General features: G+C 40.3%; 1 protein-coding gene across 6 annotated transcripts in view; it reads right to left on the bottom strand.

The window, feature by feature from the left end:
• The window catches only part of VIRMA (vir like m6A methyltransferase associated), a 73182-nt gene that overhangs the window by 30332 nt on the left and 25597 nt on the right, over positions 1-17253 (bottom strand). For all 6 annotated transcript variants that reach the window (XR_011389238.1, XM_008255752.4, XM_002710693.5 and 3 more), the window contains 7 exons: positions 15765-15813; positions 14065-14233; positions 12606-12728; positions 11771-12040; positions 7663-8803; positions 2528-3019; positions 1091-1245 (listed from right to left, as the gene is read on the bottom strand). Coding sequence is in view for 5 of the 6 variants with exons in the window: in XM_008255752.4 (XP_008253974.1) it covers positions 1091-1245; positions 2528-3019; positions 7663-8803; positions 11771-12040; positions 12606-12728; positions 14065-14233; positions 15765-15813 (2399 nt within the window). In the remaining variant the exon portion in view is untranslated. The remainder of the gene's footprint in view (positions 1-1090; positions 1246-2527; positions 3020-7662; positions 8804-11770; positions 12041-12605; positions 12729-14064; positions 14234-15764; positions 15814-17253) is intronic.

A 17253-nucleotide genomic window follows, 5' to 3' on the forward strand; every position in this document is an offset into this window, starting at 1 on the left:
TTAAAATGAAACAGCATTGCTTCAAAAATAGGAAATGTTCGAATGCATGGGTTTCAAACCCAGCTCGACTTCCCATTCTAGCTCCTGTTAAAAAGCAACCTGGACAGCAGAATAATGGCTTAAGTACTTGGTCCCTGCCACCCATGTGAAAGACATGAACTGAGTTCGAGGCTCCCAGCTTTAGCCTGGCCCAGGCCCGGCTGGCAGACATTTGAAGAGTGAACCAGCAGATGGAAGACCTCTCTCCCTCTCTGTCTCTCCCTCTCTCTGTAACTCTGCCTTTCAAATAAATAAGTAAATCTTAAAAAAAAGTATTCATAATAATATTCTTTATCTTCCAATTTTGAGGACAGCACAAATGTATTAATCCACAAATAGATCTCTACAGTATATTTAGATAACGTAGTCTTTAGAAAAACATAGATAGTAAAACAGACACACAGGGAAAACTATACTCAAAATCAAACTTTTGAGCCTGTCTTTAAAATAACTTCCAGGGGGCCGGTATTGTGGCGTAGCGGGTAAAGCCACCGCTTGCAGTGCCAGCATCCCATATGGGCGCTGGTTCAAGTCCTAGCTGCCCCAATCCAGCTCTCTGCTATGGTCTGGGAAAGCAGTAGAGGATGGCCCAAGTGCTTGAGTCCCTGCACCCACATGGGAGACCCAGAGGAAGCTCTTGGCTCCTGGCTCTGGATTGGCCCAGCTCCGCCCATTGCGGCATCTGGGGAGTGATTCAGTGGATGGAAGATTGGAAGATCTCTCTTCTGCCTTTGCCTCTCTGTAACTTTCAAATAAATAAATTAACTAAAAAGAATTTAAAATAAAATAACTCTTCCACTTTGTTCACAAACTTCAACTAAACACCAATTTTTGTGACTTTCCAAAAAAGAGCACTTTTATACTTTTTTGTTTATATATTAAAATGTTTAAAAGTTTCACAAAATATCATCATAAAAGATAATTTCCAGGAAGTTAAAAACAGGATAGTAGGTATATTATCAAAACCTAATAATGCACTAATTACAAATATTCTTAAGTTCTTTCCTTTGTGTATCATAAATGCCTACTACAGTAAGTTCAGGTCCCATACCTTGCAGCTTAGCATTATTTTCATCTGCTTTACACAGCTTCAAGAGAGATGCTGCATGTTGTTCTAGCATTTGGACATCACTGGAAGACTGAACCACCACCAAAATAAGTATGCATGCATAATTATAAGCTACTGACTTCTTAGACTTGGAATCACTGAAACAAAACAAGGTCAATAAGTTTTGGGCATGAAAAGAATTTTTCACTAACATTTCTAAACATTTTTTTCTACTTAAACAGACCAAGGAAATTTACAGTGAAAGGTGAATAACTTACTGAAAACATTTTATAGCTCACATCCAGTTCACCTAAAAACACTACTTAATAGCATATAAAAGGGCAGGCATTGTGGTACAGCAAGTAAAGCCACTGTTTGGGACACCCAAACCCAATACTGGAGTGCCTGGGATGGAAACACCCTGGGAGGCAGATGGTGGTTCAAGTACTTAGTTCCCCCTACTACCCTACCACTCCATCAAAGACCCAGATGGAGTCTGAGGTTCCCAACTTCAGTCTGGTCCAGCTCCGGCTCTTGTAGGCATTTGGAGAGTGAACCAGTAGATGGGAAGATATCTCTCTCACTGTTCTGCCTTTCAAATAAATAAGTAAATCTCTACAAAAAGTATATAAAAAGAAACACATATATTTCACAATGGAAAATACAATAAAACTCCACTAGGAAGTAAGATCAGCAGAACCATAAATAACAATACACACCTCATTAGCAATCAAAGACTAGAAAGTATATTTCATTGGTCTCCTTTAAAATAATTGTAAAGTCTGGATAAACAAGAACAAGTGTGATCATTTGCCTCTACAAAACCTTTAAGACAGATCTAGACATCTATCTTAACAGAAGCCACATCTGTTTGCCTTTCACAGGCCTCCTCCCAAAAAAGATTTGTCACTCAAGGAGTCATACCAAGTCCCCACTGTATTGGCAGTTACCTGGATGCCACTGCTTTGTGTGACATGAGCCAGGAAAAGGCTCTCTTCTCATATACTAAAACCCTGTGCCCTACTGGGCAGGCTCTTCAAAACTATTATCATTCTCAATTCCCCTCATCCAGTCAAAGCAATTCTGAAACCAGAGCACCACGAGTGGTTTAGAAGGCAAAGACACATGACAGCACTACTCTTAAGGTATGTTATTACTGTGCCTTAGGGCTCCCTCTACACAAACCAGAAGAGGTATTATAGAGGCAAGCTTCGTCAACACCAGGGGGGTAAAAGCTGCTTGAAGGTCCATTTCATCGCTTTACAGCTATATTTGATACATTAGAGTTTTCTGTCATTCTACTCCTTAATTACCAAGTTATGTGTTATGTCAAAAATAAGTATAGTTTTTATTTTCAAGGCAACCCCTTCTTTCAAGAAACTAGCCCATTAGTGACCTAGTTTTCTAACATAATATTTTAAGGAGTAAACAGAAAATTACCCTAAGGCTTCTTTGGAATAGTACTCCATTAGTGTAATAAGACTTTGGAGATTTTTCTCAAGACTGAAAACATGGCCAACAGCTGAACGTCCCACAGAATTAAAAGTAATCAAATAAAGATTGTGAAGGGTTCCCAAGAGATCTGAATGGTCAGTTTCTTCACTGGCTGTACAACGCTGAAAATGGCTGAACAGTTCTGTAATGCACTGTAATGTTTGTGTTGAGTCCTGTAGCCACAATGCAAATGCATCATCTATAACACCATCAGACTGGAGTCCTTCCTCTTCATCTTGATCATAAAGGTGACAGAGAGCTCGAATCAACAAATTCGTTGCTTCATATTCCGACATAAAAAAAAGAAGACCCTTCTGTGACTGTGCAAGAAACTTTAAAACATCTTTTGTGGCTTGCAGCACACCAGGGTGGGCACTTGTTACTGGAATTGACAGAAGCAAGGTAACCAGCTCCAAAAAATGATGGCTGTGAAGATACCTGCAGGAAAATCAATTGACATATGTCAAATCACTGTAACCCATTCTGCGTTTACTTAACATTTACTAGAAAGGAGACAGCTACTGGCTGTTTCACTTCTGATCCAGCTCCCTGCTAAAGTGCCTGGGAAAGCAGCAGAAGATAGTTCAAGTGCTTGGGTTCCTGCACCCATGTGGGAGATCTGGATGAAGCTCCTGGCCTCTGGCTTAATTATCAGCCTAGCTCCAGCCATTGCAGCCAACTCTCTCTCGCTCTCGCTCTCCCTCTCTGTCTGTCCCTCCCTCCCTCCCTCCCTCTCTTCCTCCTCTCTGTAACTCTGCTTTTCAAATAAATAAATAAATCTTAAAAAAAAAAAAAAAAGAGGGGCCGGAGCTGTGGCGCAGCAGGTTAACACCCTGGCCTGAAGCACTGGCATCCCATATGGGCACCGGTTTGAGACCCTGCTGCCCCACCTCTGATCCAGCTCTCTACTGTGGCCTGGGAAAGCAGTGGAGAATGGCCCAAGTCCTTGGGGCCCTACACCCATGTGGGAGACCCACAGGAAGTTCCTGGCTCCTGGCTTTGGATCGGCTCAGCTCCGGCCATTGCGGCCGTCTGGAGAGTGAACCAGTGAATGGAAGACCTCTCTCTCTGTCTCTACCTCTCTCTGTAACTCTGTCTTTCAAATAAATAAAACAAATCTTTTAAAAAAATTTTTAAAAATATATATTCAAGAAAAGGTTCTGTGACGCTGTCTCCTAGCTAGTACTCAATGAATGTTCAAAAAATAAATTGACAAAGTTTCTCTTTCCAGAGTTAACCATGACCTTCAATTTCTGGGCTTTCTTTTCAGGATACTTTATCAAATGTTCCTTTTTCATCATGGTCCCTTCCCTATTCATTGCTTATGTATGTGAATCAGTGTATCCAGGAAAAATATAGCATATGCACTAAAGAAAAACCACACTATATTCTGATTTATTAGATTTGAATTAGAATCTCTAGGGGAAAAAAAAACTTTCAAATGATCAGGTTTTAGCAGTTGAATAATTAATATTACCACATACAGCACTCTTATCAAATCTAAGAATTATTCTGTAGTATATGTAATTTTAGAGAGAAAAGTCTCAATTTATCTAACACTCCAAAATATACACAAATGCTAATATACAATGTCTTTGAGCATTAGTTCCTTATTTTATGGATATCCTTTCTTACTAGAAGGCCCCCCAGGTATAAATTCTTCTAAGACCAAATTTTTCAGAATGAAACTTAACCAAATTTTTAAGGAAAAGGAAAAAGAAAAAAAAAGCAAAACAAGAGGAACCTACACTTAGACAAAGTAGACTAAGACAAAAACTGGGGGGCCGGCACTGTGGCAAAGCGGGTAAAGCCACCACCTGCAGTGCCGGCATCCCATATGGGCGTCGGTTCGAGTCCTGGCTGCTCCACTTCTGATCCAAGCTCTCTGCTATGCCTGGGAAAGCAGTGGAAGATGACTCAAGTTCTTGGGCCCCTGGACTGCATTGGAGACCTAGAGGAAGCTCCTGGCTCATGGCTTCGAATCAGCGCAGCTCTGGCCGTTGTGGCCAACTGGGGAGTGAACCATCAAATGGAAGACCTCTGTCTCTCTCTCCCCCACTTCCCCCCTTCTCTCTCCCTCTCCCTCTCCTCTATCTGTGTAACTCTGACTTTTAAATAAATAAATAAATCTTTTTAAAAAATCATGTTTTACAATAAAGGAAATATAATCATTTTAAAAAAAAAAGACAAAAACTGAGGCCAGCATTGTGGCATAGCAGGTAAAGCTGCCACCTGCAGTGCCAGCATCCCATTTGCGTGCCAGTTTGAGTCCCGGCTGCGCCACTTATCATCCAGCTCTCTGCTATGGCCTGGGAAAGCAGCAGAAGGTGGCCCAAGTCCTTGGGCCCCTGCACCCACATGGGAGACCCAGAAGAAGCTCCTGGCTCCGGATAGGCCCAGCTCTGGCCATTGAGCCTATTTAGGGAGTGAATCAGCGGATGGAGGACCTCTCTCTGCCTCTGCCTCTGTAACTCTGCCTTTCAAATAAACAAATAAATCTTAAAAAAAAAAAAAAGACAAAAATTATAGACAGTCATGATAAAATGATCAAGGGACCAATTCAACAATATGACTGTGAATATAAAGGCACCTAATGACAGAGCACCTAATTTTACAAAACACAATTATCAAATCTAAACGAGAAACAGCTTTAATACAATCGAGTCCAAATTCCTTTGCCAGCATTCCAGGACCTTTGTTTCCTCTAGTCTCACTAGAGGAAGTACTTCCTCCAAATACAGGACAGGCATGAGGGTGGGTGGATGTAACAATCAGTAAGCAGGTCATTACCAGTTTCTCTACATCAACTGTGTGAAGGCATTACTTCTTTCCCTACACTATCTTCAGTCACTCTTAGCACATGACTTCACCTATTTTATTAAAAATGGAGTTATCAGTAAGAAGCTCCATTACTTTACTGTTTCCGACACTACAAACTTATCCATATTTGCACTCTCAACAAGGTTTCCTTTCTCTTATCTAGCGCATATCTCCTATAGTGTACTCTTGATCTCACTTCCTCTCAACCATTGCTCTAGCAATTATGATTTCTTACTCCTATACTGTAAACATCTCCCTCTCCACTAACTTTTTAAATGAGTCATTATTTACAAACAATAAAGATGCTTAAGCCTGCCCCATTCCTAAAAAACAAAAACTTTCCTTTTGACCCAGTGTCTCCTAGCTGCTGCCTCATTTCTTAGGTTCCCTCTAAGTCAAGTTGCTTAGAACAATGGCAGTCTTCATATCCTCGTTTCCCAGGGACTCTTCATCCCCATTTCATCTCCCACTGGCACAATGAACAGCTTTTGTCAAAGTCCCAATTGTAATCTAGACAAAACTCACTATATGATTTCCTTTCCTTATCTGCAAATGCCTACTCTGCCCACCACTGACATTTTACTCCTCCTCAAGCTTCCATCACTGATCCATTTATCTCTCCACTACGATCTATGCAGGTTGTTACTACCTAGACTCAGGGTTCACTTTGGGCCTCTAAAAGCTTCTTCTTTCTCCAAAGCCGTTAAAGAGCACCCAGACCACGTGCAGAGGGAAGCACAGAAGCTCCAGTGGTAAAGGCTCATGGCAGACAAGCTTCGGCCAAAGCAGCCAGGGGCTGATGGACAAATGGCCCTGCCTGAGTCTTTGAACAACCGGAGTTGAAGATGCACTTCAACCAGTTCTTCAGAGGGTCCCCAGTGAGATGAGCCCCAGTTAGCCACAGAAATAAAAAGTTCAGTAACATTTCCTCTACTAGCTCTTCTCTTCCCCTTATTCTCTTCATGCATAATGTACTTCCTAGGATCTCTCTCAAAACAAAGAACCGGCACCCAAGATTTTGACTCAAGTTATGTTTTTGGGAAACGCAAACTAAGATAAGATCTGGCAACTTCAGTTGATAATAGTAATGAATAGGTACAGATGTTAGAATGGACAAGTACCTGAGTTCCCATAGGTGCATTATGTCACAAATCAAGGCAAAAAAAAAAAAAAAAAAAAAACACAGAAATAAGAAATTCAATAATTAAAATGTCATTTTCCACTTTTCCCTTAGTCAGAAAATTACAAGTAAGACACTAAAGGCAAAGCCTTCAAAAATTAAAACAAACTAATTTTAAAAATCCATGGGGCAGACCAGGTTGTACAGAAGGTAAAACCACTACTAGGGATGCCTATATCCCATATCAGAGTATCTAGTTCGAATCCCACACCCTCTTTTAAGCCAGCTTTCTGCTAATACAAACCCTGAAAGGCAGCAGATGATGGCTCAAGTACTTGGTTCCCTGTCGCCCACACAGGAGACCCAAATGGAATGCTGGGCACCTGGCCCAGAAACAGCTACTGCAGGAACTTGAAGGTTGAACAAATAGATAGAAGATTCTCTCTCTCTCAAGTGAACCAGCAAATGTAAGAGCTTGCATTCTTTCTGAACATCTGGGGCAGGAAGTAGCAGAGTGAAGATATCTCTCTCTGCCCCCCCCCCCACTCTACTTTTCGACTAAATAAAAATAAACTTTAAAAGTAAAAGTAAAGAGGGCCGGCACTGTGGTAAAGTAGGCTGCAGCACTGGCACCCCAAATGGGTGCCAGTTCATGTCCTAGTTGCTCTTCTTCCAATCCAGTGCTCTGCTTATGGCCTGTAAGACTAGTGGAAGACAGACCAAGTGCTTGGACCCCTGCACCCATGTGGGAGGCCCAGAAGAGGCTCTTGGCTTCAGATCAGCTCAGCTGTGGTTGTTGTGGCCATTTGGGGAGTGTAACAGAGGATGTAAGACCTTTCTCTGTCTCTACCTCTGTAACTCGGCCTCTCAAATAAATAAATAAAATCTTATATATATATATATATATACACACACACACACACACACACACACATATATATATATATATAAAGTAAAAAACCTGCTGTGGATGCTAGTTAACTAGGGAAGCAGATGGCACAAACAAGTGGTAATGAAATCTCAAAGATAAACTCTTCAAAGATACCTTTAAACATGACTGCAAAATTAAGTTAAAATCAAACATATAAAATTGCCTCTAATTATCTGTGAAATATATTTCCCCAAGATAAACATGTCTTACCTAAACAGAACAGGGTATGGATCATCTCTCTCTGGAGGTCCAGTAATTCGTGCCATTGTTGGGAAAGACTTAACAGGAGGCTGAATCATAGTATGAGGTGCAGTTTCCATTAAATGAAAAACTTCTTCTAGGAGATTAATAAGCTTTTCTATTTCCCCTTCACTTATATTTGAAGATTCCAAAAGATCTATATCCATAGACGCTTCTGCCTCATTTTCATATTCTGGGTTTGTTCTTTCGAGTCCAGCATCTGTGTCATGGTCAGGTTCACTGTGGTTAGGAACAGATGAAGTCTTCTCTGCTAAATGGTCACCAAGTCTTTTAATTTCTGACAAGATTTCATAGAAATGGCATTTCTGAAGAATAGCTGAACCAGCAGTAACAACCCTCACAGTCTGATCTAAAAGTATGAGCTCCAGGAGTTTTTGATAGCCACTTTTTTCATTCTGCCTACCTCTTAAAAAAGCTTCCATTCCTTCTGTCATACTAATGACACTGTCCAAAGCTTTAAAGGCATTTAACTTAAGGGAAGATGAGACATGATCAGCAAATAGAAGCTCAAATAATCCACTGATCACTCCTGCTTGTAGCAGTCCCGTGACTCCTGGCGTTCCACATTCTGCTAGTGAGGATACTAATTTGGTTCCAGCTTTGAGCTGTCGGACATTTAAGGCAATGGGTTGGCGAAAGGCTACTTGTAAATTTAAAGCTTGCATGGTCCAGTCCACCAACTGGCCAAGAGAGTCTTGTTTTGTATTTTTTAACTGCAAATAGCTTAATCCTTTTATTATTAAACTTGGGATTTCTTCTAAAGCAGTTACCCATTTTGCACCTCGGTCTTCCCGATACAAATCTAACAGTTCAGTTAATTTCACTGAGGCTTCTATTGCTCCTGAATTTTCTTTATCTGGACCTTGATCCTTCATTCTACTTATTTCAATTTCAAAAGTAGTCTTGTATGGACAGCTGAAATATAACAGTGGTACAAGCTCCCTGTCATATGGGTCATATGTCATAGGAGGAACTGAAGCTAAATCTTCAGCAGTGTATTCAACATCAAAGTTTGGGTACTTAAATGTTTCACGCTCCAGATCAGCAATTCCATCTTCATCACTGGAAATCTGTTCATAACCGTCATCCCCTGAAAATCAGTTCCAACAGTATTTAAGTATTATGCCACTGTTTTTCAACATGTAAATTCTGGTTCATTAAGAAACTTCAATAAATAATATGGCAAACAATAAAAATGATTTCCTCAATAAAATAAACATATGACCCAACATTTTGTCAACAATAACCAACATTTCATACTCTCATAAAATAATGGACAAAATTTTATATTTGTTCAGCTTTTATAACTAATGCTAACAGGAATTTTTTCCCCACAGAAGTAATATTAGAAATGTCTCAAAGTAATAAAAATACTTGCCTTAGGAAGGAAAAAATGAAGTTTACCCTCTTCAGAAATTTTTTTTTTTTTTTTTTTTTGACAGGCAGAGTGGACAGTGAGAGAGAGAGAGACAGAGAGAAAGGTCTTCCTTTGCCGTTGGTTCACCCTCCAATGGCCGCCACGGCTGGCACGCTGCGGCCGGCGCACCACGCTGATCCGACGGCAGGAGCCAGGTACTTATCCTGGTCTCCCATGCGGGTGCAGGGCCCAAGCACTTGGGCCATCCTCCACTGCACTCCCTGGCCACAGCAGAGAGCTGGCCTGGAAGAGGGGCAACCAGGACAGAATCCGGCACCCCGACCGGGACTAGAACCTGGTGTGCTGGCGCCGCAAGGCGGAGGATTAGCCTAGTGAGCCACGGCGCCGGCCCAGAAATCTTTGTGGGCAAAGATTATATTAAATTAGAAATACCATAATGATATAATTATAAAGAAAAAAAGAAAAAAAATGCCTCCAGAGAATTCCTCCAGTCCCCATGTGACATTCCTCTGCTTAGCCTTAGCAACACAGTCATATTGGGAAAGATAAAGGCCTATAGGGGCCTAACTCAAGACAAGCCAGATGTCATTTATAAAAGTCAAATTGACCAGCCTGGTTCTTTCATCTTCTATAACAGGATGTCTTGTGATTAAGAAGACTGCATGATTTGGGAAAAAAAAACAGAAAATGAAAGATATTTCCTTTCTCTTTTTTTGTTCTCTCTCTCTGTCACTCTGCCTTTTTTTAACAATTATTTATTTTTACTTCAAACTCAGAGTTACACAGAGAGGAGAGGCAGAGAGAGAGAGAGAGAGAGAGAGAGAGAGAGAGAGGTCTTCCATCCGCTGGTTCACTCCCCAATTCGCCACAACAGCTGGAGCTGTGCCGATCTGGGGAGCTTCCTCCGGGTCTCCACGCGAGTACAGAGACTCAAGGACTTCAGCCATCCTCCACTGCTATCCCAGGCCACAGCAGAGAGCTGGCTCGGAAGTGGAGCAGCAGAGACTAGAACTGGCGCCCATATGGGATGCTGGCGCTTCAGGCCAGGGCGTTAACCTGTTATGCCCTGTCACTGCCTTTTAAGATGATGAAAAGAAACAAACTTTCTGGCACTGGCGCTGTGACGCAGTAAGCTAAGCTTTCCGCCTGCACGCTGACATCCCAATTGAGTACTGGTTTGTTTCGCAGCTGCTCCTCTTCCGATCCAGGTCTCTGCTATGGCCTGGCAAAACAGTGGAGGATGGCCCGGGTGTTTGGGCCCCTGCACCTGCATGGGACATCCAGAAGAAGCTCGAGGCTCGAGGCTCCTGACTCCTGGCTCCTGGCTCCTGGCTTAGGATCGGCCCCACTCCAGCCATTGCAGCCATTTGGGGAGTGAATCAGTGGATGGAAGACCTTTCTTTCTGCCTCTAACTCTACCTCTCAAATAAATAAATAAAATCTGAAACTTTCAAAAAAAAAAAAAAACTGCTTGCCTGATATCTAACTACTACTAACCAGTGAAGTGCAACAAACATAAAAAAGATCATCTGGTAAGCTATGAATGGGGAAAGCTGGGGCCAGTGCTGTGGAGGAATAGTGGGTTTAAAACAACCGCCTGCAGTGCCAGCATCCCATATGGGCACCGGTTCTAGTCCCGGCTGCTCCACTCCTGATCTAGCTCTCTGCTATGGCCTAGGAAAGCAGTAAAAGATGGCCCAAGTCCTTGGGCCCCTGCACCCGCGTTGTAGACCCAGAAGAAGCTCCCGGCTCCTGGCTTCGGATCGGCACAGCTCTGGCCGTTGTGGCCAACTGGGGAGTGAACCAGTGGATGGAAGACCTCTCTCTCTGCCTCTCCTCCTCTCTCTGTGTAACTCTGACTTTCAAATAAATTATTCAATCTTTGGGAAAAAGAAAAAAGAATGGGGAAAGCTAAAACCATTCCTCAATAATTTAATTATATGTATTCTGTAATCAGCTTGTGATACTGAAATGATCCTTACTATTGCAGAAAATAGCCAAGGCAGATTATCTATCATTTTGCATAAATGCTTTAACATTACATGTCATTTCATGGACAAATTAATAATCAATTAACTTAAAGATCTCTTATTCTTTGTTTTCAAAAGGAACTCAATTAAATGACTAACACATACTAACACATACTGGGGCTGTCATACTAACACATGTCTTTTGTGTAACCGAGATGTTTCCCCTGAATTTCTAAAAACGTAGCATTTTCTAAAACATCTAGGTGGCAGATTATCTTTAAGCATTCCACCCAATTTACAACATTACTCTTTCCTGCAAAAACAGCCAAATCCCTAATCACCATGTGTTTCCTACATGATCCTATTTCCCTGATGGAATTGGCAACTCATATTGTAGAAAGTCAAACAGAATCTTTTTCTCAGGAAATTGAACATGGGACCTAAATATAACCAGGCAGTTTAGGCTGCTTGGTAAAACAGAGGAGACTAAAGCTGTGGGGTGAATAAACAACAGTCAGCTGACACAGAATAAAACAGACACACAAAGGAAAGAGATGGAAATCCCACTTCTAGTCATGTCTTGAAGCTAAGCTACCTTCTGACCATTGGGTGTCTTGAAACTCATTTATCTTGCTGTAAGTTCTCTCCAAGCTACATCAAGTTAGTTTCTGGTTCTTGAAACCAAAAAGTCCCAGTTCATACAACCCACCTTCACCTTCTTCATCCTCTTCACCTTCCTCCTCATCTTCCTCTTCCTCCTCAGGAATACTGTCTACTGTTTGGCGATCATCTTCATCTTCATCATCTTCCTCCTCTACATCCACATCGTCTTCATCCTCTTCTCCTTCTTCCTGCTGCTCCTCTTCTACTTCCCCTTCATCAGAATACTGACCTTCCTGAGGAACAGAACTCCGATCAGGAGAAATGGGCTCAAAGTAGTCTTCTCTATGCGGAGCATCCTCTTCCTTGTCACCAGACACTGAAAAATTGAGATTGGAGGCACAGATCATTTGAATGGTTTACATAATATGCAGCAAAATAGGAAACTGTAAGTACTTAATAACATTGTAGATGATTTAGTGCATAAATACTCTTAAAAACGGGGGAGGAAACAATTACTTTTTAAAAAGTCTTCATACAGGAAGAATTAATAAAGTATACTATTTTATGTTCTAATACCACAAACTCTAACACCAAAACTTTTCCTTTTAGCAATTAACCATACAGATTTTAATCTTTCCTAATACAAGTACATATTACTTATTTTTGATACTATACCTACTACAATACACTGAAATACTAGTTTCAAAACAATGTTAGCATAGCTTCAAATGAATTATCTCTTTTTAAAAAATAAAAAATAAAAAATAAATTTAACTTGTTAACATAAAAACACAAGGTAATACTGCTCAAGACAGAAAAAGAAGGATGAGGCATTCATCGAGATTTGATTAACAGCACCCAATTCTTTTCTTTAATCAAAAATACTACTTTAACATTAAAGATGGAGAGAAAAAAGCCCTAGCACTGCCTTTAATTTATACCTGGCAAAGGCATAGGCTCATCTTCATCATCATCAGGTGGAGGGGGTCCTGGAGGAGTTCTTGGTCCCCTTGGCTGTGGCCTTGGAGGACTTCCATTAAACTGATCTTCTTTCTCCCCATCAGCTATAGGTTTATTAAAGACAGAAAACACTTTGAATTATTCAAATATAATTAAATGAATGCATCAAAAAATGCTTTCCATCAGCTGCATTTTCCATCTTCAGAATTTACTGGTAATATACTTTCCTCCCCAGCATCTTATCAGAAATTTTGCTAATTAACTATATTAGTGGAGACAGAATTTCTGACTCTCCAACTAGCAAAATATAATGTATATGTTTAGGTATAATCCAGAAAAATGAAAACTTATTTTCATAAAAGAAAATATATACAAATGTTCAGTTTTATCTGTAACAGCCAGTAACTAGACACTACTCACTGGTGAACAATTAAACTGGGACACGCTCATACCATTAACACTACTCAACAAGGAAAAAAAAATAATAAACTACAGGTATATGCAACAAAGTGGATGAACCACAAAATAATTATACTGACTATAAAAAAATTCAATCTTAGAAGCAGGCATTGTGGCACAGTGAATAAAGCTGCCACACACAATGCTGGCATTCCATTTGGGTGCTGGTTCGAGTCCTGGTTGCTCCACTTCCAATCCAGCTCCCCATTAATGCTCCTGGGAAAGCAGCAGAGGATGGCCCAAGTCCCTGGGACCCTGCATCCATGTAGGAGATCCAAAAGAAGCTTCTGGCTCCAGGCTCCTGGCTTTGACCCAGGCGGTTGAAGCCATTTGGGGAGTGAGCCAGTGATGGAAGACAACTTTCTCTCCCTGGCTCTTGTTTTTGTTTTTGTTTTTTTTTTTTTTTTAAAGTTCAGCTTCAAAGATACTTATTACCCGATTCTACTTATATATCATTTGTGAAACAATATAATGATAGAGCCCGGTGAACAGATTAGTAGTTGCCAAAGGTTAATGATAATGGGTAGAATGCACATAGTAACCATTGTGGCCCTCTGGGGAGTGAACCATCAGATGGAAGACTTTTCTCTCTCTCTACCGCTGCCTCTCTGTAACTCTGCTTTTCAAATAAATAAATCAATCTTTAAAAAAAAAAAAAAAAAGATTTACTTAGTTATTTAAAAGAGTGACAGAGAGGGAGAAAAATCATCCATCTGCTGGTTCACTCCTCAAGTAGGGCTGGGCTAGGCTGAAGCCAGGAGCTCTACCTGGGCAGGAACCCAAGTACTTGAGTCACCATCTGCTGCCTCTCAGGCTCATTAGTAGACAGATCAGAAGCATGGATTAGCCAAGACTCAAGCACTCAGATGTGAGTCATGGGCATCCCATAGAGCAGCTGCACTATAACACCTGTCCTTGAATTACCTTTCTTTACTGTAATGGACCTAAATTTCACTGGAAAAAGCAATATAATAATCTTACCATGTTTTGTATTCCTTTTCAAATTTGGTTGCGGCTGGGGAGGTGGTGGAGGTGGAGGTGGTGGCGGTGGAGAGTCTCTGTCATGACTTATAACTCTATCCACTGATCCATATATTGCCAGTGTCAGACAGTTGTACCAGCCTCTTAGCACCAGACCATCAGTATTCACCTGATTTTGAGAAAACAATAATTCAAATTAATGTTTTAATATGCCTGAATTATACCATTATCAAATTAATTTATGATTCAACAAAAATCTAAAAGTATGTTGAAAATGCAAAGGTCAGTACTGATGAAATTCACCCAGGGACACAGCTTTCATATGGCCTTGCAGAGTTACCACAACCTAAATTTGTCCTAAGACTACACCTCATTCCTATACTTTTAAGTCAACCCTGTTCAAAAAGCATACGTAAACTCCTAACCAAGAGAAATGAGAATGAAATTAAGCGAGAGGTACTGCTAATTAATAAATTAAACTCCAATAGCTATAGGATTCATGGAGATGAGCAAAAGTACAAATGTTCCCTAGTCTCGAGACTGAAATACCCAATTCATAAAATTGTACAGCATTCTTCTTACATGCCAAATCATACATGCAGGTATATTTCATGCACCCATATTGTACTTTGAAAGGGATCCAAAGGCAGAAAACAAATTGTTTTAGCAAAGAAACTTTTTCATCGTTTCTCAGCCTTTTGGCTAAGATCAAGTATAGCAAAGAAACTCCTCCCTCCAAAAAAACAAACAAACAAAGATTTTATTAGTGCCATTAATTATCAATATTTCCTTATAAAATAAAAATAGCAACTAATGCTTTCCAGAGCTTATCTACATTAATTGCTAAATCTTCACAATAACTATGAGAGGTGGTCAGAGCAAACATTATCATTGTCTTTTAACAAATAAGAAAATTCCAAAAACTTGAAAAAGAATCTGCACTAGAAACCAAAGCTCCTGATTTCTGATTTCTCTTTCCACTACACCATATTAGGTAGAGATGAACTAATTAAATGCAGGCACAATAAGACAGAAATTGTTATTCTCCTTGGTAGACTGCACAAGGAGAGACAAGAAAAAATTCTAAGACTATGTCCAATGACTGACAGACTCTATAAACAGAAATTCCACTGGAAGGAAGAAAGGTAAAGAAGATACATTTTAGTCTAAATTAAATAGGATTCTGAGGATTGAATACCCATGTCTCCAAAAATCAAACAGCAAGCTGAGTAGTAGCATACTAGATCACAACATTTTTGCATTTCAGATCTCCCATTAGATCTTTCAGGATGGCATTTGCCAAACCAACAAAAAGGTATACTTTTGTTATGAAAGGAGGAAATACAAATGATGTATTTTATAAAGAAACATTAAATAAAGTACAATAGTGTCAGATAACACCACATGTCAATACTGAACTACATAATCAAAGAAAGGGAAGAACAAATGCTGGCCTTTTCTGACTCAAATATAAAATTAAAAAAAGAAACAATTTTATACTAGAGAATGCCATTACAATGACTTTACTCCATTTGAAAACACTCTTTAGATACAAGAGGAATCAGACAAGAAATGAAATTCTGCTGCATTACAACTAAATAAGCTCACATTTTGTACCAATGATTTATTTGGATCAAAAATTTTGGAAGGAGGTGAGAAATAACAGCAGTAACAAGTTGAAAAATTACTTCCACAATTACCTTTGAATTGGGTCTAAAGATGATGGAAGTATTCTCATCATATTCCAGGCTGCCAAAAAAATTGGAATAAACACATAGGCTCAAACACTGAATATCACAGTTCATGAAGAAGTCTAGATTGAAATATTTCAACACAATGGAATACTAGATTTTTGTTTTGACTTAATAAGCCACAAAGTTTGGTTTTAATTTACTATCCTCCATATGTTATTATGAAAAACTGTAAATCACATTTCTAGAAAGTCTAATTTAATTGGTTTGGGATAAGGATATCAATATTTTTTTAAAAAGCAACCCATTAATTCTAACATACAGAGTAGAGAACCAGTGAATTATAGTCCTATGAAAATCTATACTAGGAGGGCCAGCATTATGGCATAACAGGTAAAGCTGCCGCTTGCAAATGCTGGCATCCCTTATGGGCACCAGTTTGAGTCTTAGCTGCTCTACTTTCAATCCAGCTCCCTGCTGACAGCCTTGGGAAAGCAGCAGAAATGGTCCAAGTGTTTGGGCATCTGCAACCTATTTGGGAGACCCAGATGAAGTTCTGGCTCCTGGCTTCAGCCTGGCCCAGACCAGCAGATGAAGATCTCTCTCTCTCTCTTTCTCTCTTTCAAAATAAATCTTTTAAATATAAAAATAAATTTAAAAGTGCATACCAGGACCAAAATTTAAAGCACCTATTTTTATCAATTAGGTACTGACATAAGGGAAAATCTCCTAAAATATTAAATAATCAGCTGCTTCAGTTTATATAGGTTTCACTTTTAAAAAGGGGTTGAATTATCTGTATAATAATAAATAAGAGAAGGATCAAGGAAAGAATAAGTGAAGGGCCGGTGCCGCGGCTCACTAGGCTAATCCTCCGCCTTGCGGCGCTGGCACACCAGGTTCTAGTCCGGGTCAGGGCACCAGATTCTGTCCTGGTTGCCCCTCTTCCAGGCCAGCTCTCTGCTGTGGCCAAGGAGTGCAGTGGAGGATGGCCCAAGTGCTTGGGCCCTGCACCCCATGGGAGACCAGGAGAAGCACCTGGCTCCTGCCATCGGATCAGTGTGGTGCGCCGGCCACAGCGCGCCGGCCGCGGCGGCCATTGGAGGATGAACCAATGGCAAAAGGAAGACCTTTCTCTCTGTCTCTCTCTCACACTGTCCACTCTGCCTGTCAAAAAAACAAACAAATAAAAAATAAAAAAAAAAAAAAAAGAATGAGTGAAGGCTAAGAAACTGTTATATCCTGATAAGAATAGAAATTTTTCCACATTTAAGCTGCCATTGAATTTTTTTTTACTTTTGTTTTCTAGATTTATTTGTTTATTTAAAAGTCAGAGCTGCAGACAGAGAGGGAGAGATAAAGAAAGAGAAATCTTCTATCCACTAGTTCACCCTTCAAATAGCCCAACAGCCAGTGCTGGGCCAGGGTGAAGCCAGGAGGCAGGAACTTCATCTGCAACTCCCAGTGGGTGGCAGGGGCCCAAGCACTTGAGTCATCT

Source organism: Oryctolagus cuniculus, chromosome 6 (genome assembly GCF_964237555.1).
Source record: "Oryctolagus cuniculus chromosome 6, mOryCun1.1, whole genome shotgun sequence".
NCBI classification, from domain to species: Eukaryota; Metazoa; Chordata; class Mammalia; order Lagomorpha; family Leporidae; genus Oryctolagus; species Oryctolagus cuniculus.